The sequence below is a fragment of the Medicago truncatula genome, chromosome 8 (assembly GCF_003473485.1).
Source record: "Medicago truncatula cultivar Jemalong A17 chromosome 8, MtrunA17r5.0-ANR, whole genome shotgun sequence".
NCBI classification, from domain to species: Eukaryota; Viridiplantae; Streptophyta; class Magnoliopsida; order Fabales; family Fabaceae; genus Medicago; species Medicago truncatula.
In genome coordinates this window covers 42,621,981-42,649,343 of record NC_053049.1, presented here as the reverse complement: position 1 = coordinate 42,649,343, position 27,363 = coordinate 42,621,981, and the positions used below count along the sequence as shown (strand labels likewise).

Below are 27,363 nucleotides of genomic sequence, written 5' to 3'. Positions count from 1 at the left end.
CAAACATATAGGGTATTGTCTCCTAGTCGTTTATACACATTTTTATTGTCTTTGTGAGAGCTCAGTTGGTAAGAACAATGTATAATAATGCAAAGTTTGCGGTTTCAATTGTGGACACAACAAAAAAATAACACATTTTTATTGTCTCAGCTTATCTCAATTGGTATGAACAATGCATAATATATGAAAGGTGAACACAGCCACGACAAAGAAGAAAAAAAATACACATTTTTATTTTTATATTTTTTAATTTAATGCAAAAGTATATCCGGGATATTTATTTGATTTTATGGTTAAGTTAAACAGAGTTGGATCGGTTTGATTTTGTTCGCTCCATTCTCAATTAATCTGAATCAATCTCAAAACCTCTATTCCTTCGTAAACTCAATCTTCTTCTTCTTCTTCTTCTTCATCCATGCCGAAACCATCTTCCAACATTTTCCTATTCTAACCTTCAGGTTCCACTTCCTTCTCTAACCTTCGATCGATGCTATTTCATTTCAATCGCTGATTCATGTTTTATTCCAATAATAATATTCATTAATCGATTAAATTAAATTCACAAATTCAAATTTGGTCATTGCGTTGATTTTCATAGTGTTCAATTTAAAGATGAAAAGTGTTTCGACTTTGGAGCTTGAATAGTTATAATTATCATTTACTGTTTCTTACATAAATGATTAATTAATTAATGAGATTGATTATTAAGGTTTTGTTGAATTGAATCAGGAGTGAAATGGATGATCCTGCTGTACTTCAGTTGCACAAATGGGACCCATCTCAGACCCAAATTCCACTTTCGGAATTTCGTCAAGCTTTTATTTCTCCTACTAGACAGATTCTGCTTTTGCATTCATATCAAAATCAAGCTCTCTTGTTTCCTCTCGTCAAAGGTCATTGCTGCTTCCTTTTTTCTTTATAAGCTATGAAACACCGGACACCGAAAATAATTTGAAAAAATTACATAATTTGGTGTGATTATGTGTGTTGGTTTCGGACACCGACGCGTGTCCGACACCCGGACACACATAATCCGAGGAGTGTCTGTGCTTCATAGGAGTCATAGGGGTCGACTTATTTGATTCAACTTATATGCGTCGGATATAAACACTTGTAAGACTGTTCGAGATAAAAATCACCGTTCTGATGTTTGCATTTGCTCTGATGATTGCAGGGGAGTCAAATTCTAGTGGTGGCGAAAGCAGCAATGATTATGACAGGCCTAACGGATCAGGTTTGGTGAATGATTTGCCTTGCACTTCAGGATCAGAAATTGGTATTCATACGAATGTTGCTGAAAATAAATGTTCAAGATCCAATAGTTACCCATTTATTAGTGATGTGAACTCATTGGCCTGGGCTCGTTGCGGGGACACCTACGATCAACACAATGATGCTTCATTTAGAGAATTTTTATTTGTCTCGGGAACATGTGGGGTAACAGTCCATGCTTTTCCCAAACTGACTAAAGCCAAAGAAATAGTTCAATCTGCATTAGAAGGTAGCTATAGACAAGGTAGGTGGGTGGAATGGGGGCCTATCGTTACATTAGCTCAAAATATGGAAGTAGGAGATGAAGGTGGAGTTGAATTTTTGAGAGGCTCTGCGCCGACTAAGAGATACCTAAAGTCGTTTTTCACAAAAGTTGAAACTATTATTGCTGACGGTAGTCTCAGGACCAAGTTCCCCGAGAATAAGGATTTTCCTCGCTCTACAGAAGTGGTTTCTTTTAACATATTTGATGGAAGTCTATCCCTGGAATATCTCTTCAATCAAGAATCAGTCCAGAGTAAGGAAAAACAGCCGGAACCAGCTGATTTAGTAGAAGATGCTTCCGATCACTCAAGCTTGAGCTCGGGTACAGAGGATATTAAGTCTGATTGTTTTTCCAAAGTATTTGGTATTGAGATTAACGGGTTCTATGAATGCCCTAAGATATTCTCAAGTGCTTCATATTGCTTGGTGGGTTTTTTTTTGACATTGATGCATCATGTGTCTGTCAATAATAGCGGTGCAAAGCATAGATGCCGGAGTAAAAATTTACTTCTTGTTGCCAGGTTAGACAATTCAGGTATTCAGTGGGTTTCAGTGGTGAAACTTGATGAGAGAACAAACATAGTTCAGGAAGTTGAGTGGGTGGATTTCCAATTTTGTGATAATCTTCTTGTCTGTCTTGATTCTTCCGGCTTGATTACTCTATATTCTGCAATATCCGGTGAATTCGTGACACATTTAAATGTTTCACAGGCTTGTGGACTTCATCCTCTTTTTGATTTCCATGCGTCAGAAAAATTGCCTTTGAGTGATGATGGTACATGCATTAGACAAGGGTCTGACATTAAGGATAACATGTACGATCAACACCATGATTCTTTTAGAAGATCATTTAAAAGGTTAATTATTGCTTCACATACCTACTTTTTTGCCGTGGTTGATGCATGTGGTGTGATCTACGTGATATCTTTAAGTGAATATGTTACTGACAAGAGCTATTTTTCTGAGAAGTTGCTTCCATATTGTCAGCAATTTGGACTGGGGATGTTGGTTGGTTGGGGAGCTGGTGGCTCTGATATAGATTGTCAAGTAGCATTCTCTAATTTCTCGGGAAATTTTCAATCAAATGATTTAAACATAAAAAGCGGAAGTGTTTCTTACCCAGACAAAGCAGTGGAGGGTGATACGCTCCGGAAAATTGATGGCTACACATCTAAAGAAAGGCGTAATTTGTTTGGTCCCTATTCAAGTGGTTTTTCTCCTGTATCTAATGCAACTAATGATCACAAATTTACCGATTCTGATGTGAAGTCACCTGTTATGAGAAAGATATTCCTTCCCAATTTTAAACTATGTGAAGATGATTCTATTTCCTTTTCTCCCATAGGAATTACTATTCTCTCGAAAATGAAGAATGTAAAGAATCAGAGAGGCTCAAAACTTGTGCATTTTAATCTGCAAGTGAAGTTAGATGCCCACGACGACAACCTTTTAGATAGTGCATATGATGTATACCACTTTAATGGAAAAGAAGAAGCTGTTTTTGGAGAAGTAGTTGGTTGCACATTTCAGGGATGTTTCTATATTGTGAGAGAAGATGGTCTATCAGTGTATATTCCTTCTGTTTCAATCTTATCAAGTTTTCTTCCTGTTGAGTACATTGGTTATCGCCAACCAAGTATAGACAGAGGGATTTCAGTTTTGCTTAAAGACAATGTGGAAGCAAGACAACCAACCAAAAGATTTTCTCCTTGGAAAATTGAAATTTTGGACAGAGTACTTGTGTATGAAGGAATTGAAGAGGCAGATCAGTTGTGTTCGAAAAACGGTGAGTTACAAAAAATGATCTTTTTATAACCTGGCATAATGACGCTGTGTATTATATATATATATATATATATATATATATATATATATATATATATATATATATATATTATCATCTTCTAGTCACCCCCCTTAGGCCCTTATCATTGGATATAGTTAGTTTGTTTATTTGTTTTTACATGGTCTATTTTGGGCCATTCTTCCAGAAGGTATTCATTTGGGCCTGTGACAATTCTTATTCTTATCTTATCAGAAAGGAAGTTTTTTCATGAAAATGAATAATTGCAGAAACACAGGTATATAAATCAAATTTAGGAAAAGCAATCATTGCATCATTAAGTTAATCTTTTTCGTAACTACTGAAAAGACAATTTATTATTAAATAAAAAAAATTAAATCATTCAATATCACGGGAACCCAAAATGCAAATAATGCTTTTTTTATTTGAGTACTTCGGAGGATTTTGAGCTTGATTCATCAGGAGGACATCAAAATTGTTGTTTTTGCAACCTTCTGGAAGGAGGATATCATGATCTTGACTCCCTTCCCTTTCTCCTTTCCTATCATTTAAAGTTTATTTTTCTATTGAGTCTTACTTTCCTTTTCATTGTAGTGTACCAATTCCTTCATTTTTATAAAATTCATATTATATAAAAATAGTTCCCCTGAAATAAAATTGTTCTTCTATAATTTCATCAAATAACTTTTTCTTGTTTTTCCTTTTTCTTGTTCTGTATTTTACTGTATGGTACGCTGTGTATTGCTACTCTATTTTTGTTGCAATAGATTTCTTCCACCAATATGTCAACCTCAATATTTTGGTGTCTTGGCAAGTTTTAGAGATAGTGGGCAAGGTAAATAGGATGCAATTACAAACATAATCTTTTTTAGCACCATCAGCTGGACCAATACTAATCTACCTGTCTTGAATCGGTGCTTTTAGCCATTTATCGTCTTTTGTTACTAAAACCACCTCTATTTCAAGATTACCATTATAACTTTTTTGTAATTTTCCATTTGGTAGAAACCAATAAAATTCTTATTAAATGCAAATAGATGAAAAAAATTTACAAATAAGAACACAACTTTTGATGGTGATGTCTATTTATTCATTCGAAATTTGATGAGTTTGTGTTTTGTCATGGAATTGACATACTTAAGAGTTTCATAAAATAAATTTCCTCTTGATGCTTATATCTTTTCTTTCTCTGTCAGGATGGGACATCAAAATTTCTCGTATTCGTCAGTTACAAATAGCATTGGACTACTTGAAATTTGATGAAATAGAAAGGTAAGCCAAAGTCTAGTCATTGTATATTTTTTGCGTTCTAAAGTAGCAATCTGATTCAATGGGATGAACGGAAACCCTAGTTCTTGTACGATTTGGGGAAGAAGTATCAGATAGATCAAAAGAAACCTAGGAAGTTTTGATAATGTTGTTTTTGTCTATACTAGGAGGGATAGGAAGAGGGCCACTTATCTACTGGCCCCGTTTAGAACAAGAGCGGTACTGGTTGGAAGAAGTTCCTAGGGAGATCCAGGCCCAATTTTACATGGACAAACCTATATAATCAGTAATATTTTCTTTCAAAAAAAAAAAAAAAAAATCGCAATCTGATAGAAATCTGGTATGTTACTATGTTATTACAAAGAAATAGGGATAAATCCTAATTACAAGTATAGAACAGTGCAAAACTTCGAGGCTCTGCAACCCCCCCCGTCCGAAGTCCCCAACTCCTTTTTAATAAACTGTTTTGTACTTCTTCCTCCTATTCTTTATAAATATCTATCACTCCCTACTATTCAGAAAGATCTAGAGATTAATGAGTTGGATAGAAATATGTTACTCCCTCCGTTCCTTTTTAAGTTTCACTTTTGGATTTTGTTCCTATTTAACTGTCACTTTCAAAGTTCAATGCAACATTAAATGTTGTTTTACCAATATTATCCTTAGTTATTTATTGCGGAGAGAGAAATATATGAAATGAGATATTAAATGAATAAGGTCATTATAGTAAAAGTATAGCTTATTGCATCAAAAGTAGTATCAATTGTTGATTGTCTTGGTTTGTGTAAAATATCAAAATGTGACAATTAAAAAGGAACGGAGGTAGTATATGATAGAGCATTATAGTAGGATAAGGCTTGGTTGTTGTTGTTGTTGTTATATTACAGTGGTACTGGTTCAATGGAAATGACGTTGTAAAGAGATTGATTACATTCATGTGTTCATATAGTATTTAGGTTTTTTTAAATGGCAAATATTGTCTAATGAAATTCACTTTCCAGTTTTATTGATGGGCAGATCTTTGGAAATGCTTGTGGATGTGAATCTAGCGGAAGAAGGGATTTTGAGATTGCTTTTTGCTGCAGTTTATCTTATGCTTAATAAAAGCGGTAGTGATAGCGAAACTTCTGCTGCTTCAAGGTAAATTTATATGTTCATTGGGTCTCATACTTTTATTTTTCATTCTTTATCATTTCTAAACCAAGGTGCTATTCGCAAGGCGTCAATGTGTCATAATTATATAGGGCAGCTGTTCATATTGGCCCTCCAAAGATATATGTGTCATCAATTGGTATTTAATCCTTTAGCTTATTACTATTTTTTGGATAGCTATATTAATTTATTTTAGGAAAAAATATAAAATAGAAACATTTGTTAGTAGAAGTATTTGCATTGTGATACAGAGGATTTTTCAATCACTGTCTCCACCAAGGGTCAACTATGATCCCACATTTTTAATTTTTTAGATGTACTTATCGAACATATCCAAGAAATGGTGCCAAAATGTTTTTTCTGTGAGTGGATGATATATTCATAATTGGACAATCAAGAGAAGAGATCAATGCAAACATGACTCAGAAGTAAATACGACAATAAGCCTTGGAAACTCATGGTTTCCTCTAAAGTTGAAGTAAAAATAGAGTATATGAAATGCAAGTTTAGCTTAAGGCAAACATATTATAACTCAGATGTAAATATTAGAAAACATTCAATACTATAAGTCTCATGTTTTAATTTCTCTATACGAAGTGACAGAGAGATAAAGGGATATGATAGGTTCTAAAAGTATGAATCAAAATAATGAATCTTTATTGTAACTGCATGTAACATAGTGTCAGGTATTCGAGAGACCTGTACCCATAGGAATGTTCTTAATTTATACCTTCCACTAACCTTATGACTCCTGTATATAGAAAACCCAACAAAACAACCACCTAATTGTTGTAACTCACTAACTTCCGTCAGTTAATTGTAGTTAGTTACACAGGGTCATTATCCCCTGTTTTTGCTCCTATTCCTCCTAATGTACACTTTCCTAATAGGAGGTCTCAGTACCCTATCAGGATACATCAACTTTATGATCCAAGTAAGGTAGATAAATGGAGGAATAATTCAATTGTGATTTGCTATGAAAAATAGCTCTCAAACTTGAAGGAAATATTTAGGGTTAAATAAGTTTTTGAACCCTATAACTACATCCCCTGTTTTTGCTCCTATTCCTCCTAATGTACACTTTCCAAATGTTTTATGTGAGCACATTAAGTCCTCGCTGTTAAACTCAAGCTAATGGCTGCGCATGTGGCAGTGATAGATGGCTTATTTTAATTGACCTGGCATTAATTTTTACTGATCAAAATCCCTAATTTTTTCATTAAACCCTAATAAAATTGGAGAATCATCCAAGCCCCCAACTTTATCTTTTTCGTTGTGACCTTCAACATTTTGTTACATCAAAAGTTGGCAAACCACAACTTAATCAGTTTCGATCATGCATTCAACCTCACATGGTTGTGATCTTTAATTGGTGGCTGGCAATAATATGTTTTTGTTTTCAATTTTTTTTCCTTCTATGAAAGAGGATTAATACATCTTGAATATAGTGAGGAAATCTATTTTGCAGAGTCTGGAATTACTTTCCTATTCTCTGACCAAGTTGACCTTAATTTCAATGGAGAGTAACAAGTTTTTAAGTTGTTTGTTTGTTTGGTAAACCTTATTTGGTAGAGAGATTGTAAATTGGTCATGGAAGTGGAATTTCATTTAATACAAATATGTCTCTCTTGATTGAGTGTGTTGCTTGTGATTTCTCGTTCGGAGTATAATAAGCCAAGTTATGACTTTGGATGCATGTTTTCTTGCAGAGGGAATGGGTATGAATATATATGCCTAATAAAGGTTTAAATTTATATTCCCTAATTTTTTCTAGGATTATTTTGGAATGAAGACTTTGGGAAGAGAGAAGATTCTCAGCTTTGTATGTGAAATCCACTCTGTTCACTTTCCTTCTCTCAGACCCTGTTGTATATGAATTTGTTTTCCAATTCCTCTGATGGATGCAATGCTTATCTTCTCTCTGCAATACATCATCTCATCATAAGAGTGAATAAGATGAAGGTCACGATGAAGAAGATGAAGTTGGGGGCTTGGATGTTTCTCCAATTATATTAGCGTTTAATGAAAAAAATTGAGGATTTTGCTCGGTAAATATTAATAATGCCAGGTCAATTAAAATAAGCCATGTGTCACTGTCATGTCTGCAGCTGTTAACTAAGTTTAACAACAAGGACTTGGTTTGCTAACGGATAATATTTGGAGGATCATTGTTTGATGAAATCTTTTAGAGGGACTGAAAAGAAAATATAGTTATAGGGACCAAAAACTTATTTTACAACTGTTAGACTTGCACATTTACACGGAACTGAATGTTGGATGGTAAAAAACGAACCAGAAAGTCAACTAAGAGTAGCAGAAATGGGAATGTTACTGTAGATGAGTGATTACACTAGACCGTAGAATTGGAAATACAATTATCATAGAAAATCGGGGCAGTATCCATAGTAGAGAAGATGGTAGAATCTCGTCTTAGGTTGTTTGGTCATGTATGGAGAAGACCTGTAGGAGCACCAATATGAAGGGTAGACCAGATGGAGGATAATCTAATAGTTTTAGGTAGATGCATACCAAGGAAAACTATAGGTCAAATCATTGAAAGAGAGTTAGAGTTAAATGGTTTTTGGATATAATACAAAGATGATTGAATCTTGACTTGGGCAAGTGTGGAGGGGAGACATGTAGATTCTGTAGTAAGAGTAAATCAGATAGAGGGCAGCCCAATTGCTAGAGGCAGGAAGTCCAAGAAAAATCATAGGTGAATCTATTAAGATAGATTTAGAGGCCAATGGTTCGATTATAGACATGATTTATGGTATCGTTTGATCCATGTAGACAACCCCATCTTGTGGTTGTGGGATAAAGCCTTGTTGTTGTTGTTGCCTCTTTAATGAAGAAGGAAATTTCAGTATTGCGATCATTTCTTCTATCAGTGGATGAATTTATGATAACCTCAGGCATATCAACTTTGCTATTCAAATAATTACACTTGGATTGTTGATATTCTGTTAGATTTATTGTGCCTTATCCTTTTCTCCGTGGTGATATCTAAAGGAGAAAAAGGGGAAAGTTTTTTATGAAAAAAAGCAGTGTATAGCATGCATCTCTTTATTGTTTTTTCATTCCAAAAAGGAAATTTAATTCCAACTTATGATATCTAGGCTTCTTACACTGGCTACTTGCTTTGCGACTACAATGCTTCGTAAGTATGGGTTACTACAACACAAAAACTACACATGTGTACCAGAGGGCTTGAACAAGACGAGACTGCTTTCTCTTCCCCCAATTGAACCAGTGAAACTACAAACTGAAGTGGATTTTGCTCAAAAGCTTTCCGAGCTGGCTCATTTCTTGGAGATCATCCGAAACCTGCAATGTAGGCATAGGACAGTATTCCAAAAGGCCAGTCAAGGATTGGTATGGTGCTCCACAATTATGCTACGTGTACTACTGATTAATTGTTTTTCCTGAATATTAAATGTTACCTTATTGCTAAAAATTACAGGTTGAAAGCGGAGAAGAGTCATCTATTATGAGTATAGAGATGCTGCACGAAGAACCCCAACTTGCAGTTCTTCCATCAGATTTAGAGTCATCGGATATGTTGAACCAACATGAGCTTTCTTTTCCTTTACCAACATCAGGCGATGACAATAATGAAAATCTTGCGCTTGTACCTGTTGATCCCGAGTCTAAATTGGTCTCAGAGGAATTAGGTAACTTATCTCATTCGGAAAAGAATGTTCTGCCTCTAGAAAATCCAAGAGAGATGATGGCACGCTGGAAGTTGGGTAATCTGGACCTCAAGACTGTGGTTAAAGATGCACTGCTTTCTGGTCGACTCCCTTTGGCTGTTCTTCAACTGCATCTTCATCAATCGGAAGATTTCATTGTTGACAAAGGGCCTCATGATACTTTTACTGAAGTTCGTGATATTGGCAGAGCTGTTGCTTATGACTTATTTATGAAGGTGTTGTATTCAACTTTCTATTTAGATGTAACAAATCTCAATTAAAATAATATGATTGACAATGCAATTATACAGGGTGAAACTGAACTTGCTGTTGCAACACTTCAAAGACTTGGTGAGAATATTGAATATTGCCTCAAACAACTTTTGTTTGGCACTGTAAGGAGATCCTTACGAGCCCAGATTGCCGAGGAAATGAAAAGATATGGTTATCTAGGACCATATGAGTTGAAGATATTGAAAGACATTTCACTAATTGAGGTACGTGGAATTTGTTTGTCTTGTTTTGTGGTCAATGTTTAGTACATGAAAGAGAAATTTCCATGAGCTGAGACTTGCAATCATATTTGTCTGTATGCATGTGTGTGAGTAGAGTCTCTATCCAAGCAGTGGCTTCTGGAAAACATATCATCTCCGGCTGAAAGATACTATTGGTCCATCAGACCCTGTTTCAACGTTAGAAAATAGATTAAGGCTCTTGCATAACCATTCATTTGATAGTCTTGTCATCGAATGTGGTGAGATTGATGGAGTTGTCTTAGATACATGGATGAATATTAATGAAAACTCCTCTGCTCTGGAAGTTGATGATGATGATGATGGTTATGTTGGATATTGGGCTGCTGCTGCTGTCTGGTTTGATGCCTGGGATCAAAGAACTGTTGATCGGGTTAGTTGTTTTTTTGTCTTGTTACTACATGCTAGTGTTGATATATCATATTTGTTGCTGAATTTCAATGACGGCTGCTAATTTTCTTCCCTGTAAGAGCATTCTAGATGCTGGGTTTTATATTTTATTGTCATTAACTAAATGAACAAATGGTTGAAGGTGAAGTTTCATTAAGAGAATTCTTAATAACTGGATTTTTTTACCAGGACACCAGATCTACGGGATGAGTTTGGAAGTTAAAGTGATTATGCCTTCTTGGAGATTGCATCTAATATGCATTTTGTCTTCCTAGATAAATCTAATTGTTTTGTTTGAACTTCAAATCAGACCAAAGGGTTTCTAACCTTTAGTTATGACAATAATTTACTTCCCTAGTCACTAATTCAATTTCTGCAACTATTTGAGGACAAACTTATTTTTTCTATAATAACTTTCTTTTCATTAATCATTCATCTCTGTGTGTGCAGATGATACTGAATCAATCTCTTCGTTCAGACATTTATTTACTGTGGGAGTCGGAACTTGACTATCATGTATGTCGTAATCATTGGAAGGAAGTCTTTAGATTGTTAGACTTAATGCCTGCATATGCCCTATCTGCTGGAAGCCTTCAACTCAATTTGGATGTTGTACAGTCATCTTCAGGATGCGATGCGAAGTCTTCTAATTATGGAAATTTCTTATGCTCTATTGAAGAATTGGATTCTGTATGCATGGAAGTTCCAGATGTTCAAATATACAAGTTTTCACCTGATATTTTCTCTGGATGGATAAGGATGCTTGCGGAGGAAAAGCTTGCAAAAAGATTTATATTTTTGAGGGAATATTGGGAAGGGACAATGGAATTGGTAGCTCTTTTGGCTCGTTCGGGTTACATATCTGGCAAAAATAACGTAAGGTTGGAGGATGATCCCAATGAGACTTCATTACTTAGAGATGGAACTGTACAAGCTTTGCATAAAATATTTGTGCATCACTGTGCACAATATAACATGCCAAATCTTTTGGATCTCTACCTTGACCATCATCGTTTGGTCCTTGATCTCGATTCACTTTATGCATTACAGGAATCTGCAGTAAGTTTTGTGTCCATTGTGTTTTTTTTTTTTTTGAAGAACCCATTGTGTGTTATTAATGTATGTGTTTGATCTATTCAGATTGTTTGTACTTGGTTTTCATTATTTGAAATGAATGATACTATTAAGCATCAACAAGCGGTTGAGTCACATGATGCTAGATTACTTAGTAGTAGTACCTAATGTTTAAAATCGAGGCTTTGTTACAAATCGCCAAAAGTGTGCTTTTTATTTGAGCATCTATTTATATGTGTGTGTATTTATCGATTTATTGATATGCCTTTCATATAATTGTTCTTCTTACCTTTCTCTTTTATTTACAATGAATAGTGTTGTCTGTATATGTTACTATTTAGGGGTGTTTTTTTCAAGGTATAGAATTATATGCCCACGAATAATGTTGCTAGAAACATTTCTTAGAATTTGTGGTTAGTCCTAACACAACCCCACAAAATCGGCTTGTGAGGTGAGGATTTCCCCCACTTATAAACACTTATTCAGGCCATCTCTCAACTGATGTGGGACTCTTCACCACACCCTCATGCCCAAAACCATTGGGCTAGGTGCGTGGATATAAATGGTGGGTGGCTCGGTAGCGGAAACATGCATGATAGTAAGTGGCCCAATGGATCTTGGAGGAGGCTCTGATACCATCTTAGAAATTGTGGTTGGGCCTAACATAATCCCACAAAACCGGCTTGTGGTGAGGATCACCCCCCACTTACACTTCTTTAACATCCCCCGTTCACGCCCAACACTATTGGACTTGGTGCATGGATATAAATGGTGGGTGGCCTGATAGCAGGTGGCCCAACGGACCTTGGAAGAGGCCCTAATACCATTTATATTCACGCCCAACACTATTGGACTTGGTGCGTGGATATAAATGGTGGGTGGCCTGATAGCAGGTGGCCATACGGACCTTGGAAGTGGCCCTAATACCATCTTAGAATTTGTGGTTGGGCCTAACACAACCCTACAAAACCGGCTTGTGAGGTGAGGATTGCCCCCACTTATAAACACTTGTTCAAGCCATCTTTCAACCGATGTGGGACTTTTAACAGTATTATTTCCAAAATTGTGTTTGGCAAGTGCTTGATATTCTTGGAAACTTGTTCAAATTTTATTCAGTTTGAAAGTATAAAAACTAAAAATAGAACAAATAAATAGAGGAAGTGAGAAGTTATTGTTAGTTGTGCTCTATGTCCATGGAAACACAAGATTCCCACCGTAGAACATGGAAATATAAAATTGAGAACTAATGTGTAAATTTTAATCAGAATAAATAATAATACCCGGGAGTGCTTTTTATATGCTTGCACCAAACATGAGAATGTTACGTTTTCAATCCCACGCTTCAAAGAATCTTTGTGAAACCTTGAAACAAACACACCCTTATGGTTTGTCTTTATTGGTGAAATTTCTTGTTATGTACTGATATTTGTTTTTTTGTTCATCAATGTTGTATATCAACAGGTTGATTGTGAATGGGCAAGATGGCTGCTCTTATCTAGAGTTAAGGGGTGTGAATACAAGGCCTCACTTGCCAATGCTCGTTCAATTATGTCACATGATTTAGCTCCTAGAAGCGACCTCGGTGTTCTGGAGTTGGATGAAATAATTCGAACTGTTGATGACATTGCTGAAGGAGGGGGAGAAATGGCAGCTCTAGCAACCCTGATGCATGCTTCTGTCCCCATTGAAAGCTGCTTAAATAGTGGTGGTGTAAATAGGCACAGTAATTCCTCTGCCCAGTGCACTTTGGAGAACCTTAGACCGACTCTGCAAAGGTTTCCTACATTGTGGCGCACGCTTGTTGGAGCATGTCTTGGTCAAGATACAATGTGTTTGTTGGTCCCCAAAGCAAAAACTGGTTAGCTATTAGCCTCATTTGTTGGGTGACTCTTCCGTCTACTCTCCTACTTCATATTTGCACTTAACTAACTCCACTTTTTTCTTCCTTGCATCAAATTTCCCGTCTATCACAATTTGGAAATGCAGCTTTATTAGACTATCTTAGTTGGCGCGATGACATTTTCTTGTCTACCGGACGTGATACTTCACTTCTACAAATGCTTCCATGCTGGTTTTCTAAGCCAGTTCGAAGATTGATACAGCTTTATGTCCAGGTCTGCTTTGCTCTCTATTTTGAGTGACTGGATACGATTGCTGCCTTTTCTCTACAGTTTTGTCTTATTGATTTTCGTTCAATTTTATTCCTGTCTGATACTGATTCTTTTAAAATATTTTTTGTTTTTATGTCATGTTAGGACAGCTTCATTACTGACCTTTTCTTCTCTCTTTTTGTTGCTTTATAAATATCTTAATCTATCATGTAGTTTGCATGCTACTGCAGATACATTGCATGTATATGCTATCCAAGTTATGTAGTTTTCTTTATATTACAGGGTCCTCTTGGTTGTCAATCATTTTCAGCGTTCCCTATGGGGGAATCTTTGCTACACAGAGATATTGACTTATTTGAAAGTGCTGATTTGCATACCGAGATAAGTGCAGTCTCCTGGGAGGCAACTATCCAACGACACATTGAAGAAGAACTACATAGTCCTTTACTTGAAGTATGTATATTTAATATAATTGCTATTTTTTTGTTTTGTTAACCATATGATTTAAGTAGGGTGGATGAAATGGAGATATTTCTGGTGTGATCTGTGATATAAAAGCACCAGTCTGCTTGAAGGAAAGTCTTACCTTGACCTGCTATGTTAAATGAGACTAAATGTTGGGCAGTACTGATCTAACGATAAAATAAACTTAGTGTTGCAGAGATTAGAATGTTAAGACAGATGAGTGGTCAAACAAGACATATAGGGTTCGGGATACAATTAGTAGAGAGGAAGGTGGTAGCTCCCATTGTAGAAAAATGGTAGACACTTGTGGTAGGTGGTTTGGACAAGCGCGCAGTGGATGCATAGAAGCATCGATAGGGAGGGTTGCCCAAGTGCAAGATAATACATACATATTGGGATTTGGGAAAAATCCAAGTCATATTTGTTGGAGATAAGACGCAAATAGAGCTTGTAAAGTCTAGACAATCCTCACCTTATAATCTGATTTTATAGGATTATGGTTGACCTAAAAACTAAAATGGTATAAGAGTCTATCCTGAATTTGTTATTGGACAACCCGTATTATCCATGTACCTTACATACTGTATATGTGAAATGCAAATTGATTTTTTAGGAAAATGGATTTGGACTTGAGCATCATTTGCATCGTGGACGAGCGTTGGCAGCTTTTAACCAAATTCTTGGCCATAGAGTTCAAAATCTGAAATCAGAAAGGGACGGCAGTAATTCATCTCATGGGCAATCTAACATTCAATCAGATGTTCAGAAACTTCTTTCACCACTAGGACAAAACGAAGATACTCTAATTTCATCTGTGAGTTTTTCTTTCTTTCTTTCTGGATTGCCTGGTTATGCACTTGAAATGAGAGATAAATGAAACAAACCAGTGCACTTGGTGCAAATGTTTAGTAATGCTTTGTTTGTTACCTGATAAAAATCTTCACTTGATGATAAATTTCAGAATCGGTAATGATTCATAATGATATTACTTTCAAGCCACACTTCCAAATGTTGTTTGTCAGGAACCCATTTAATTTAAGAGTTTAAAAATTTTACAAATACCTGATAGAAAACACTCGGAAATTTTGAATGGTAGAGTGAGAGCTTTGTGATTGAGTTTTCAGGTTTTGTCAACTGCAATTTTGCATTTCGAGGATTCTATGCTTGCTGCATCCTGTGCTTTTCTTCTGGAATTATGTGGTTTATCTGCCAGCAAAATGCGCATTGACATTGCTGTGCTAAAACGGATATCTTCTTTCTATAAATCAAGTGAAACTAATGAAAATCTCAAGCAATTATCGCCTAATGGATCTGTGTTTCATGCAATATCCCATGAAAGTGATGTAACAGAATCTCTTGCTCGAGCTCTAGCTGATGAGTATTTGCACAAGGATTCTCTTGTAATTGCTTCAGAAGTGGAAGCTCCAACTCCAAGTAAACAGCCTTCACGAGCTCTTATTCTTGTCTTACACCATTTGGAAAAGGCAAGCCTTCCACCGTATGTTGATGGAAATACCTATGGGTCATGGATATTAAGTGGAAATGGTGATGGAAATGAGTTAAGATCTCACCGAAAGGTTTCCAGCCAGCACTGGTCATTGGTAACAAATTTTTGTAGGCTGCACCAGCTTCCCTTAAGTACAAAGTACCTTTGTGTATTAGCTAGAGACAGTGACTGGGTATGTTTCTACTTTTCTTATTACTTCTATTAATTCCTCAACTAATAAACTAACAATATTTTGGTTCCTGTCAGATCGAATTTTTGTCTGAAGCCCAGATTGGAGGATATCCATATGATACAGTAGTCCAAGTGGTAAGTCTTGTATCCTATTCTAACTCAAAAAGTTTGAATTGTGCAAGTTCTGTTGAAATGAAATTTCTTCTATTATTTTTGTGATTATGAATGCTAGGCATCAAAGGAGTTCAGTGATCCACGTCTCAGACTTCATATGTTGACAGTTTTGAGAGGAATGCAATCGAAGAAAAAGGCAGGCTCTGCATCGTTCTTGGACACACCGGAGAAAAGCAACCCAACACCCTTTCCTGATGAAAACATATGTGTTCCAGTTGAACTCTTCCAAATATTAGCAGTGTGTGAAAAGCAAAAATGCCCAGGAGAGGCTCTCTTGATGAAAGCAAAAGAGTTGTCTTGGTCAATATTGGCAATGGTTGCTTCATGTTTCCTTGATGTTTCTCCATTATCATGTCTGACAGTTTGGTTGGAAATTACTGCAGCAAGGTAATTGTAACTGCCTTCAAATGACGATTTCATAATCGTATTCAGGTTATGCTCTCTTTTTATTGTTTGATATATTAAGCCATTTCTGCTGTGAAGGGCCTGCGGTCTTACGTGATTTGATTTACATTGGGTATTAAAGTAGTCTGATGTGACATTTAGTCAAAACCAGTCTTTCTATTTATATTTTACGATAATCGGTAACATCATTGATGAAATTAAATTTGACTGCAGCTGGGATAATATTTTCATATGACCAGTTTCTCACAAAATCTACTGACAAGTTATAATTTCCATCATGAATATTATGCTTAGAAAATTTTACATTAATCTGAAATTGTTTATATTGCATCTGCTCATATTGAACCTAATGTGAAGTACATATGTTTTTTTGTTATTGTTTGATTCCATAATTATAGGTGTCCAATTTTTTTAAAAATATGCATGACAACCACAAGAGCAACATTTTCTAATTGACTCCTAGTAGGAATGTGGTTGGTTGTTGTCTAATTCAATGGTTGAATTGAATATGATGAGTTGTTATAAGCTCCAAGTGTTAAAGTCTTAAACAAGTGCTAACTGATCCACACACACTCAATTCAAACATGTGTGACTTACTTCAATGGTTGAAGCTCATTGCCTTTTATGTTTTGGACAGAGAAACTTCATCAATCAAGGTGAACGATATTGCTTCTCAGATTGCAGACAATGTTGGAGCGGCTGTAAATGCAACTAATGCCCTTCCTGTAGGTGACAGAGTGCTCACATTTCATTATAATAGGCAAAGTCCTAAACGTCGACGGTTAATAACTCCTATTTCACTAGACTCCTCTGCTTCTGCAATGTCTGACATTTCAAATACTTCTATAAATGAAAGAATATTTGATTCTCAAGGTAAAACTATGGAGGATGAAATAACAGCAGAGCATTGTGGGTCTGTTAACTCTGCAAATTTTTCCGATGAAGGGCCTGCTTCTCTTTCCAAGATGGTTGCGGTGCTTTGTGAACAGCAATTGTTTTTGCCTTTGCTAAGGGCGTTTGAGATGTTCCTTCCATCATGCCCCTTGCTGCCATTCATCCGTGCTCTTCAGGTATGGCAACTAACTGAAAATACACCTGGCTCTTTATTATACATGAGATTGTTGAGATTAGTTTGTACTACTTTTTAATCATAGGTTAGTATCGTAGACAACAAATTTGATTTTTTGTATTGTATACATGGGCTCCAATACCATGTTATGAAAGAGAAAACGATAACAGTGGCTGAGAGAATATGTCGTAAACAACTGTGCTGTCTTATGATATATATATACCCATTCAAAAATTAGAAGGTGAGTGTTAGCAATGGAACTTCCGATAAAAAAAAAAAAGGATGCGATGGAACTATCAAGAACAATATCGCAAGCTTATTTTATTTTATTTTTTAAATTTGGAATAACACTATGTTGAATAGAGTAAAAAATAATAAAAGTCTAGATGCTTCCAAATCAAAAGGGTGTGAGCAATGAGATTTATTGATTTCAACTATTATTGTATAAAACTGGGCAAAGGAGATGATATGAAGCCATGAAAGACTGAAAGTTTAGTTCACAGAAAAGAGTCATTTATTGGGAGAGAGAAACAAAATATAACAACTTGAATCACCTTAATACCCATTCAATTTTACCAGTTTTAAAAGGAATATTTGGGTATCTTTGTCAAAACATAAAAGGTGTACCTTGCTAATACACACCTTCTAATTTTTGACTGCGTGTGTATTAGCATTCCCCATATATATATATATATATATATATATATCAAACCACGTCTACTTATTTACATATCATATCTGACAGATATATTTGATGATACAATAAGACTAAACACTAACTGTTATACTAATACAGGGATCCAAATCCTAATTAAATAGGAAAACAAATCATAATAATAACTAAGAAATAAGAAACTAATATCAAGAGATTGTCTAAAGGTAAGAAGCTAATTCTATGAGATAATCTAAGATAAGCTAACAGAAACAAAGTAAAATCATATTTTGCGTGTAGGATTGATGGTCACCTTCTATATAGCATGTTAAGAGTCTCAAGCTTCATTCAATCTTCACATTCATATTTTGCTTCTAGGATTGAACTGTGAAACTTTGGGCACTTTCTTGATGCTGTAAACTAAATAAAGTCTACTCTACGCAATCAAAATTGACCGAAATTTTTTGCATAAATATTCCCTCAACTTTTTTTCTTCGACCATTTAAAATGCACATCTAAATTGCATAAATATTCCCTCAACATTTTTTCTTTGACCATCTAATATCCACATCTTTGGCCATTTTTTCTATGAGAATTCCCTGCCATGATGGTTAGTTTGTTGAGGATTCTTCTGTATAATATTTAATATTTGATCAAACTGAATTCTTGTTAAGAACAGAGTTAGTCACTTTTATCAAGTCAGTTCAAACCTGTAAGTATGTGTTGTTTGTTGTGAACTATTTTTATGATATTTCCATGGAAATATTTTTTTACCAATCTGAAAGTGTATTTTTAACCAAATCTGTGCATGGATTATAATGTCTCTGGTGCAATATTGATATCAACCTGATAAATTTGTGGTGCCTTTTCTATTTGATTTTAGCCTTAATTTTAAAATATAACAACCCTCCAATTTTGAATTTTCTTTTTCCTCTAGGCATTTTCACAAATGCGCCTCTCAGAAGCTTCTGCACATTTGGGCTCGTTTTCTGCTCGAATTAAGGAAGAACCGACGCACATACATGCAAATTTAGGAAGAGAGGGGCAAATTGGGACATCATGGATTAGTTCTACTGCTGCTACATCTGCTGATGCTGTGCTTTCAACCTGCCCTTCTCCTTATGAGAAAAGATGCTTGCTGCAACTTCTTGCTGCCACAGACTTTGGTGATGGTGGAAATGCAGCGGCATACTATCGAAGGCTTTATTGGAAAATTAATTTAGCAGAGCCTCTACTTCGTAAAGACAATGAGTTGCATTTAGGTAATGAAAATTGGGATGATGCTTCACTCTTGTCTGCTCTAGAAAAAAATAGGCACTGGGAGCAAGCAAGGAATTGGGCCAAGCAGTTGGAGGCCAGTGGTGCACCCTGGAAATCTGCTATGCATCATGTTACTGAATCTCAGGTAGTATTTAAGTTTGTAAACCTGTTTGTGAATTGGAGTCATTGTTATAGACTATACCTTATTTGAACCTCAATCAATTGAGTGGTTATACTGAAGTAACAGTAGAACTCCTTTATAGCTAATTTAGTTAGTTTTTTCTTTATTTCATTTTGTTATATTAGTACAGATTTTCATCTGACTGCTCTTCTTATTGTCTCGTATCTGAATAATATAAGTTTTGGTCCATCAAACATCATACTAGACTAGTTAATTATACATCAGTGGATATTAAATCAATGCTGAAACTATATTGGAAACTACAAAATATAGGGGGTTTGAGTAGTGTTTTTTTTTGTCATTTTGTATTGCTTATTAGGAAGGGAAAAGGTGAGAAAACATAGTTGAGAAATTCTGTTGCATAGTATTGAATCTGTTACAAATGAGTGCCAACAACTACATATAGCTGGGCCTTATCCTGCACTAACAGTGTTTTATCCTACAACTCTGGTGAGTTAGTTACAGCTGTCACAAAGCTACCAACTGTTTGTAGTTTGAGCTATGCTGTACTGCTATATTATATTGTTTAATCACTACGTCTATATGTGATTCAGTTACCTTGCACAGAACTGTCTAATGATTTGTTAAGTTCAATTACTCGTACTGTAATGATGCTATCTGTATAAATTTTGGTGTAAATATCATTATTTTATTTAATCAAATGGATGGTCAATATCACTTGTATTGAGAATGATGAATTCTTGTTTACGAGTTTTACTGTTTAATAAGCACATTGAAGATCTTAAAAAAGTTATATAAATTCTGTCGTATATTGAGTTATATAATTTTTCTTTGCCATTATAAATTTTTTTCTTTCTGACATTTAGCTTTTTTGGTAATAGTTTTTTATATTTCTCATGAACACTATCCCCTCATCTCTCTGCCTCTTCCACAAATGCTAGGCTGAATCTATGGTAACTGAATGGAAGGAATTTCTTTGGGATGTGCCAGAAGAGAGGGTTGCTTTATGGAGCCACTGCCACACACTATTCATCAGATATTCCTTTCCTTCTCTTCAAGTATGTCTGATTTCTACTTTCTGGTATAGTCAGTGTTCAGCTAAAGAATTATCCTGTGTTGTTTTATGCTATAAGTTTATTCCACGGTAATGAATGCAGGCTGGGTTATTTTTTCTTAAACATGCCGAAGCTGTGGAGAAAGATCTTCCTGCAAGGGAGCTTCATGAACTTTTATTGCTTTCTCTGCAATGGCTGAGTGGGATGATTAGTCTTTCCAACCCGTATGGAACATATTTGAGGATTACTTTCTATTTTCAACTTTAATCATATATCTTTGCTGATCTTGTTGCTGAATTTTTCAGCGTCTGTCCGTTGCAACTTCTTCGTGAAATTGAAACCAAAGTATGGCTCTTGGCAGTTGAGTCTGAGACTCAGGTGAAGAGTGAAGGAGACTTCAATTTTACCTTTTCTATCGGGGAGAATGCTATCAAGAACGACTCCAGTATTATTGACCGAACTGCAAGTATAATAGCTAAGATGGATAATCATATAAATACAATGAAGAATAGAACTGTAGAAAAATATGAGACCAGGGAAAACAACCAAATCTCTCACAGGAACCAAGTGGTGGATGCTGGTCTTTCAACTTCTTTTGGTGGGGGTACAAAGCCAAAACGAAGGGCCAAAGGATATGTGGCGTTAAGACGCCCAGCTCTTGAATCCGTTGAAAAAAGTGCAGATACCGACGATAGCTCCAATACTATCAGTTTCAAAAATGAGGTGCAGTTACAGGAAGAAAACTTGAAAGTGGAAATGTCTTTTTCTAGGTGGGAGGAGAGGGTTGGAGCGGCAGAGCTGGAAAGGGCCGTTCTTTCTTTATTGGAATTTGGGCAAATCACTGCTGCCAAGCAACTGCAATACAAATTCTCCCCTGGGCAAATACCATCTGAGTTTAAACTTGTGGATGCAGCCTTGAAGCTTGCCTCTATGTCAACTCCTCCTAGCAATGTATCAGTGTCAATGCTTGATGAGGAGGTACATTCACTTCTGCAGACATATGGTTTACTGAATGATAAGCGCCATGCTGACCCACTCCAGGTAATTGTCCAAACCTTCCCTCCCCCATCTTTGATATTTTTTCCCTTGATGATGTGTACAATGCGGTGAAATGTTGGCTCAAAATGCTAGGTTTTGGAGAGTTTGGTGGTTATTTTTACCGAAGGCAGTGGGCGTGGGCTATGTAAGAGAATAATAGCGGTCATAAAAGCTGCAAACACCTTGGGCCTCTCGTTTCATGAGGCCTTCGACAAGCAACCAATTGAGCTACTACAGCTGCTTTCTCTTAAAGCACAAGAGTCCTTTGAGGAGGCAAAATTTCTGGTGCAGACTCATCCAATGCCAGCTGCTAGTATTGCTCAAATACTTGCAGAATCTTTCCTGAAGGTTTGATTCATTTTTATTATTATGATGATTCTAGTTGATGATGTTTTTGCTATGGTTGGTTTATGGAAATTGGTGGATCCTAATCATTAGATGGACTTTTGTGGGTGTGTTGGTTCCCATCTATTGAATGAAGAAGTTAACCTGGATTTGTGAATTGATATCATTATGATTTACAGTTTTTTAATTTACATCTCTTTCCAGTTATGAAGAGATTGTGTCAAACAACTCTGTTTAGATATAGTATAAGTTTGTAAAGTAGATAAGGATTCATGACTTATTGCTGATTAAATATTTATATTGTACAGGGTGTGTTGGCTGCGCATCGGGGAGGATATATTGATTCACAAAAAGAGGAAGGCCCTGCTCCCTTGCTCTGGAGATTTTCAGACTTCTTGAAGTGGGCAGAGCTTTGTCCCTCTGAACCAGAGATCGGGCATGCTTTAATGCGTTTGGTGATAACTGGACAAGAAATACCACATGCCTGTGAGGTACCATGCTGATGTTTGTCACTCACATTTTTTTTTTCACTATCTTCTTCAGAAATGGTTCTGTTGAGAAAATTATAATTCATGTTATCTGAGATGATGATAAATGTAGTCAACAGTTAACTATGGTTCCCTTTACTCTTCTTTTTTTTAAGAAGAAATTTATTAAGGCACAAGAATATTGCCAGTGTTGTCGATAGTGTGGTGGATTATGGCAGCAAGCACAAAAAACCCGTCATATACATATTACGGATAGTGTAATGGCCTATTGTGGAAGCATGGCGAGAAAATTTTAAATACACCAAAAAAACTGCAGAAATGATTAAAAATCCTAAAGACTGTCAATATATGTCAAGAACCATAGACCTAATTAATAGAAAATATCATTAGTCTCTGTTATAAACAATTAACAACCACTTCTCTACAAATTCAAGACTTCAAAAGAACTGCAAGGAGTGGTGTTTCATGTTTGTATCTCCTTGAACTGGATGGAGAAATTTTCATCCCGGGCCTTTTCTGTTAGCACTAGATAGCAGCCCTTAAATTTTATGAGGAAACTTGTTCTTTAGACACTGGACACTGTCTACAGAACTATAATAGTAACATGAATGGACAAAAAACAAAAGCAAAGACAGGAAAAGGATAAACAAATAAAAAACGAATTAAGACAATATAAAAAATAGAATTAAAATAATTTAAAAACAGCAGGAATTAAAATAGGATTTAAAAGATTTAAAAAATGAAGCAAATATTGAAAAGAGAATAAAACAGAATACATAAAAATAGAGCAGAAAATGAAGAAAGTAATAAAGCAAAGAAAGAATGTAGAATACTTACAAAGAGAACAACAATCAACAATATTTATAAAAATAAACTGTTGAACTCCAAATATTTTTGGCAAAATTACACAATTCATCCCTTACTTTATTTTAGGTAACACTTTCGTCCTTTATCTTTTTTTTGTCCCGATTTAGTCTTTTATGTTATAAAATATCAACATAGTTATCCCTTTTTATCAAAAAATAATAATCAAAAACTCAAAAAATTCATCAAACTCATAAAAAAACCCAAATCTTCATCATACACACCTAAAAAATCATATTTTATTGAAAAAATCTCATAAAAAATGATAAGATATTGTCATTTTATAACATAAAGGACTAAATCGGGACAAAAAAAGATAAAGGACAAAAGTGTTACCTGAATTTAAGTTAAGGGACGAGTTGTGTAATTTTGCCAATATTTTTTAATAGTTTGACTTATAGTTTCCCGTGGTCTATTTACAAACATTTATAACCTTCTATCTGTAACTAATGAATTGTCCTAGATTTTTCCACCTAAGCGCCAAAGTGTAGCAAATATTTCAAATTTTGCTACATAGTATCACCCGTCCAAGGACTTGGGACATGTATTAATTGGTTGATAGACTTGCAAGTTTTTTTGAAAGGAAAAAGACAGGTTTTTAAGCCACCATCCAGTCAATGCACGTGTTTGGTAGAATTTCAGTTGTGGACATGATAGAAAACTGTATGTAGAGATCGAGAGAACATATCAAGTGAACTAATTTATTATAAGAGCAGGAGAAGTGAATTTAAATCATCAAGTTTTACGTGAATGTTGAGGATTAGAAGACAACTTATTACACCTTAAACTTTGTGTTCTTACAATTCTTGCAAGATCCAATTTATAAAATTTACTCCTCTTTATCCAATTACAACTTGAGAACCAGTATACCCCTCTCTTCCGCTGCTGTTGTGCGCTCATGTCTTTTTAAAGGATAATTGCTCAGAAGCTATAATTTGGATAAGATTTTTTATTTTATTTTTAACTCGGTATCCTGCTCAAGGACCGACTAATCTGGGGGACCAATCCCACCGTCCACTAGCGAGGGGCCCAACACAGGAATTATTGGCATCTGAGGGATTCAAACCTGAGACCTAGAGAGGAGCACACTCCTAGGTCCCAAGCCTTCGCCACCAGGCCAACCCTCGGGGATTGGATTAGAGAAATACTTGTTGAGAATGTATCTTATTGATTCTGGTTGAATCTTTCCTTTTTGTCTTGAGCTGACAATGTTCCTGCCGTGTGAAATTGGCATTTTCAGGTTGAGCTTCTTATTCTGTCCCATCACTTCTACAAATCATCTGCTTGCCTTGATGGAGTTGATGTTCTTGTGGCCCTTGCTGCAACTAGGGTTGAGGCTTATGTGTTGGAGGGTGATTTCCCATGCTTGGCTCGCCTGATAACTGGAGTTGGAAATTTTCACGCTCTCAATTTCATTCTTGGCATTCTTATAGAAAATGGTCAATTGGATCTTCTTCTTCAGAAGTATTCTGCTGCTGCAGACACGAACACAGGCACTGCTGAGACAGTCAGAGGATTCCGAATGGCTGTCCTTACATCTTTGAAGCAATTCAACTCTAATGACCTTGATGCATTTGCCCTGGTTTGTATTTTTTTCTATATTGATGAAATATCTGCTAAATTGTCTGTGTAGCATAGATATAAATATATAGATTGATGGTTGTATGTTGCATACATTCAAATACAATCAATTAGTTAAGTATATTGTAAAGTCAGTACCTATTGTTTTAGAATAATTATTTAGTCTAGTTATATGCCACTTTTTGTGCCCGTCAGAGTCAAATGATTTTTCTTTAAGAAATGATTGGGGGGGGGGGGGGGGGTGTTTATTGAAATACTTCATCATTTGAATGTGTGTGGTGTAATGTTGCATTTTCCACTTAGCGGATGATTTGTAAGTGGAAAATGCAATGTGCCCACTTTTTAATACAAAGCAGGATCATTTTTAAAAAGTGGCCACATTGCATTTTCCACTTGCTGATAAAGTTTTTCTTGTTCCTCATAGTCATTGATGCTTAACATCCTTCAATATGGAGCTAAATATGAACAAATAGTTTGTTTGTTTTTATAAGCATGAACAAATAGATTTAAAATGTAACAATATATTGATTATAATGTTGTGTTCTTTACAGGTCTATACTCATTTTGATATGAAACATGAGACAGCCACTCTTTTGGAATCTAGAGCAGAGCAATCGTGTGAAAAGTGGTTTCGGCGTTATAATAAGGACCAGAATGAAGACTTGTTGGATTCCATGCGCTACTTCATTGAAGCTGCTGAAGTTCACTCTTCCATTGATGCTGGCAATAAAACACGTAACGATTGTGCTCAAGCTTCCCTTCTGTCTCTTCAAATAAGAATGCCAGATTTCCAGTGGCTTTATCGATCAGAAACCAATGCTAGACGGGCATTAGTTGAGCAGTCTCGTTTCCAAGAAGCTTTAATTGTAGCTGAAGCTTATAACTTGAACCAGCCAAGTGAATGGGCTTTGGTGCTATGGAACCAAATGCTCAAACCTGAAGTCTTGGAGGAGTTTGTAGCTGAATTTGTGGCAGTTCTACCTCTTCAGCCTTCAATGTTGACTGATTTAGCTAGATTTTATAGAGCTGAAGTGGCTGCCAGAGGGGACCAATCTCATTTCTCTGTATGGCTCACAGGGGGAGGGTTGCCTGCTGAATGGGCTAAATATTTAGGAAGATCCTTTAGGTGTTTACTGAAGCGGACAAGGGATTTGAGGTTGCGGGTGCAGTTGGCTACAGTGGCAACTGGATTTGGGGATGTCACCGATGCATGCGCGCAAGAAATGGATAAGGTCCCTGACAATTCAGCACCCTTAGTGCTGAGGAAAGGTCACGGTGGAGCTTACCTCCCTCTGATGTGAAACTTTCTACTGTAAATTTGCATTATGGTTGGACAAACCGGGTTGGACAGAAAGTTGGTTCTTGACCTTGACCCATTGCTGGTTCAGAAACAATGTGGGGTTGCAGTCGCACACATTGAATGATGCTGAGCACAAACTAGAATGGCTGGATGAAATGAATATTGAATGGGTTGTTGACCTATATATACATACATGTACATTTTTTTGTTGAGTAGATGCTTGATGGTTGTATATTAGGTGAATTGTATCTGTAGCTCATTCTAGTAAACACCCTTATAGTTTTTGTTTTCTCCAATTCTTTTGTAGGGGAGAAGAGGGTAGTTTGTTATCGATTTTGAGGCCAATAGAATATAATGCCCCATTGGTTTCTTTTTCTTTTTTGCTCCATATAATGTATAGTTCATGTACATCAATATGAAAAGCCATTTGCCATGTTTTGCATAGATACCCCGTTTATGTATGCCTTCAATGTCTCATCAAGTTCTTTGATTATCTTTGGTTCTTATTCAAAAGAAGTACATCAGAGATGCTGACAGATTAATATGACAATAAAAAATACATTGAATTTTTAATGGTATATGCATTGTAAAAAATTAAATTGTTGATTATTTGCATGACCTTCTTTTCAATCTGTTGTAGCGCATTGGGATGCAATGCAACAATTACAAGATCCAAGATCAATTTTTAAATGATGCTAATTAATTTATCAACCCTTGGGGTTACCGAGTTACTGTTAAAAAGCATTATTTTGTTGAGTGATTAGGCTAGTTTGTTCTTGAATTTGTGACCATCGTTCAACTTTGTCCTTAAATGTTTTGAAATAGCAATATTGTCTCAATTTGCTTCACGTCTACCAAATAAGTCCCTCTATCAATTTCAGTTGTAAAACATGATGACGTGCAATGTTTAATTTTGACACGTCCATCTGCGGCACCTGTACAGGGCCTATTTGCTTGCTTTCGTAATAAGCTTTATTCCAAAATTATTGCAGCTTGGTAACATGTTATGTGTACTCTCAGTCAACTAAAACCGAAACAGAGCGACTTATGTGTGAGTTTAAATGCTTTGTCATTCTGCCTATCTACCAAAAAAATATATTTCTCAAGCTGCCTTCCAAAAACACAGGATTACCGGAAGCACACTATTTGCCAAATATTTACAAATTGAATCAACATGCCAAAAAACAAGAGAAATTTTTACATAGAAACGTACATAACATGTGGCACTTACAAACATCCAATGAAATCATGACATATCATTATTTATTTTTAATTTAAAAAAAAAT

At 35.8% G+C, this 27,363-nt stretch overlaps 1 protein-coding gene across 2 annotated transcripts; it reads left to right on the top strand.

The window, feature by feature from the left end:
* Positions 1–312: 312 nt before the first annotated feature.
* On the top strand, positions 313–26,525 carry LOC11432180 (uncharacterized). 2 transcript variants are annotated; one of them, XM_024771996.2, is made up of 26 exons: positions 313–458; positions 730–893; positions 1,175–3,322; positions 4,537–4,612; positions 5,627–5,749; positions 8,881–9,136; positions 9,225–9,689; positions 9,765–9,950; positions 10,063–10,359; positions 10,827–11,435; positions 12,912–13,308; positions 13,437–13,564; positions 13,844–14,014; positions 14,640–14,840; positions 15,151–15,705; positions 15,780–15,839; positions 15,937–16,265; positions 16,921–17,353; positions 18,942–19,409; positions 20,348–20,464; positions 20,564–20,685; positions 20,767–21,502; positions 21,593–21,847; positions 22,153–22,335; positions 24,437–24,778; positions 25,329–26,525. In XM_024771996.2, exons 2-26 carry the CDS (start codon positions 737–739, stop codon positions 26,076–26,078), a joined length of 9,564 nt encoding a protein of 3,187 aa, XP_024627764.1. In that variant the 5' UTR covers positions 313–458; positions 730–736; the 3' UTR covers positions 26,079–26,525. The 2 variants fall into 2 exon arrangements, with proteins under 2 accessions (XP_024627764.1, XP_024627765.1); XM_024771997.2 differs by lacking the exons at positions 313–458; positions 730–893 and having other exon boundaries at positions 3,257–3,322; positions 5,611–5,749.
* The last annotated feature ends 838 nt before the right edge of the window (positions 26,526–27,363 follow it).

Bases quoted from the DNA above. Each gene is read 5' to 3' on its own strand.
- LOC11432180 (XM_024771996.2), top strand. From the start codon at position 737: ATGGATGATCCTGCTGTACTTCAGTTGCACAAATGGGACCCATCTCAG. The intron at 4,613-5,626 runs GTAAGCCAAAGT...ATTGATGGGCAG, and splicing joins AAATTTGATGAAATAGAAAG to ATCTTTGGAAATGCTTGTGG. The intron at 15,706-15,779 runs GTATGTTTCTAC...GGTTCCTGTCAG, and splicing joins TAGCTAGAGACAGTGACTGG to ATCGAATTTTTGTCTGAAGC.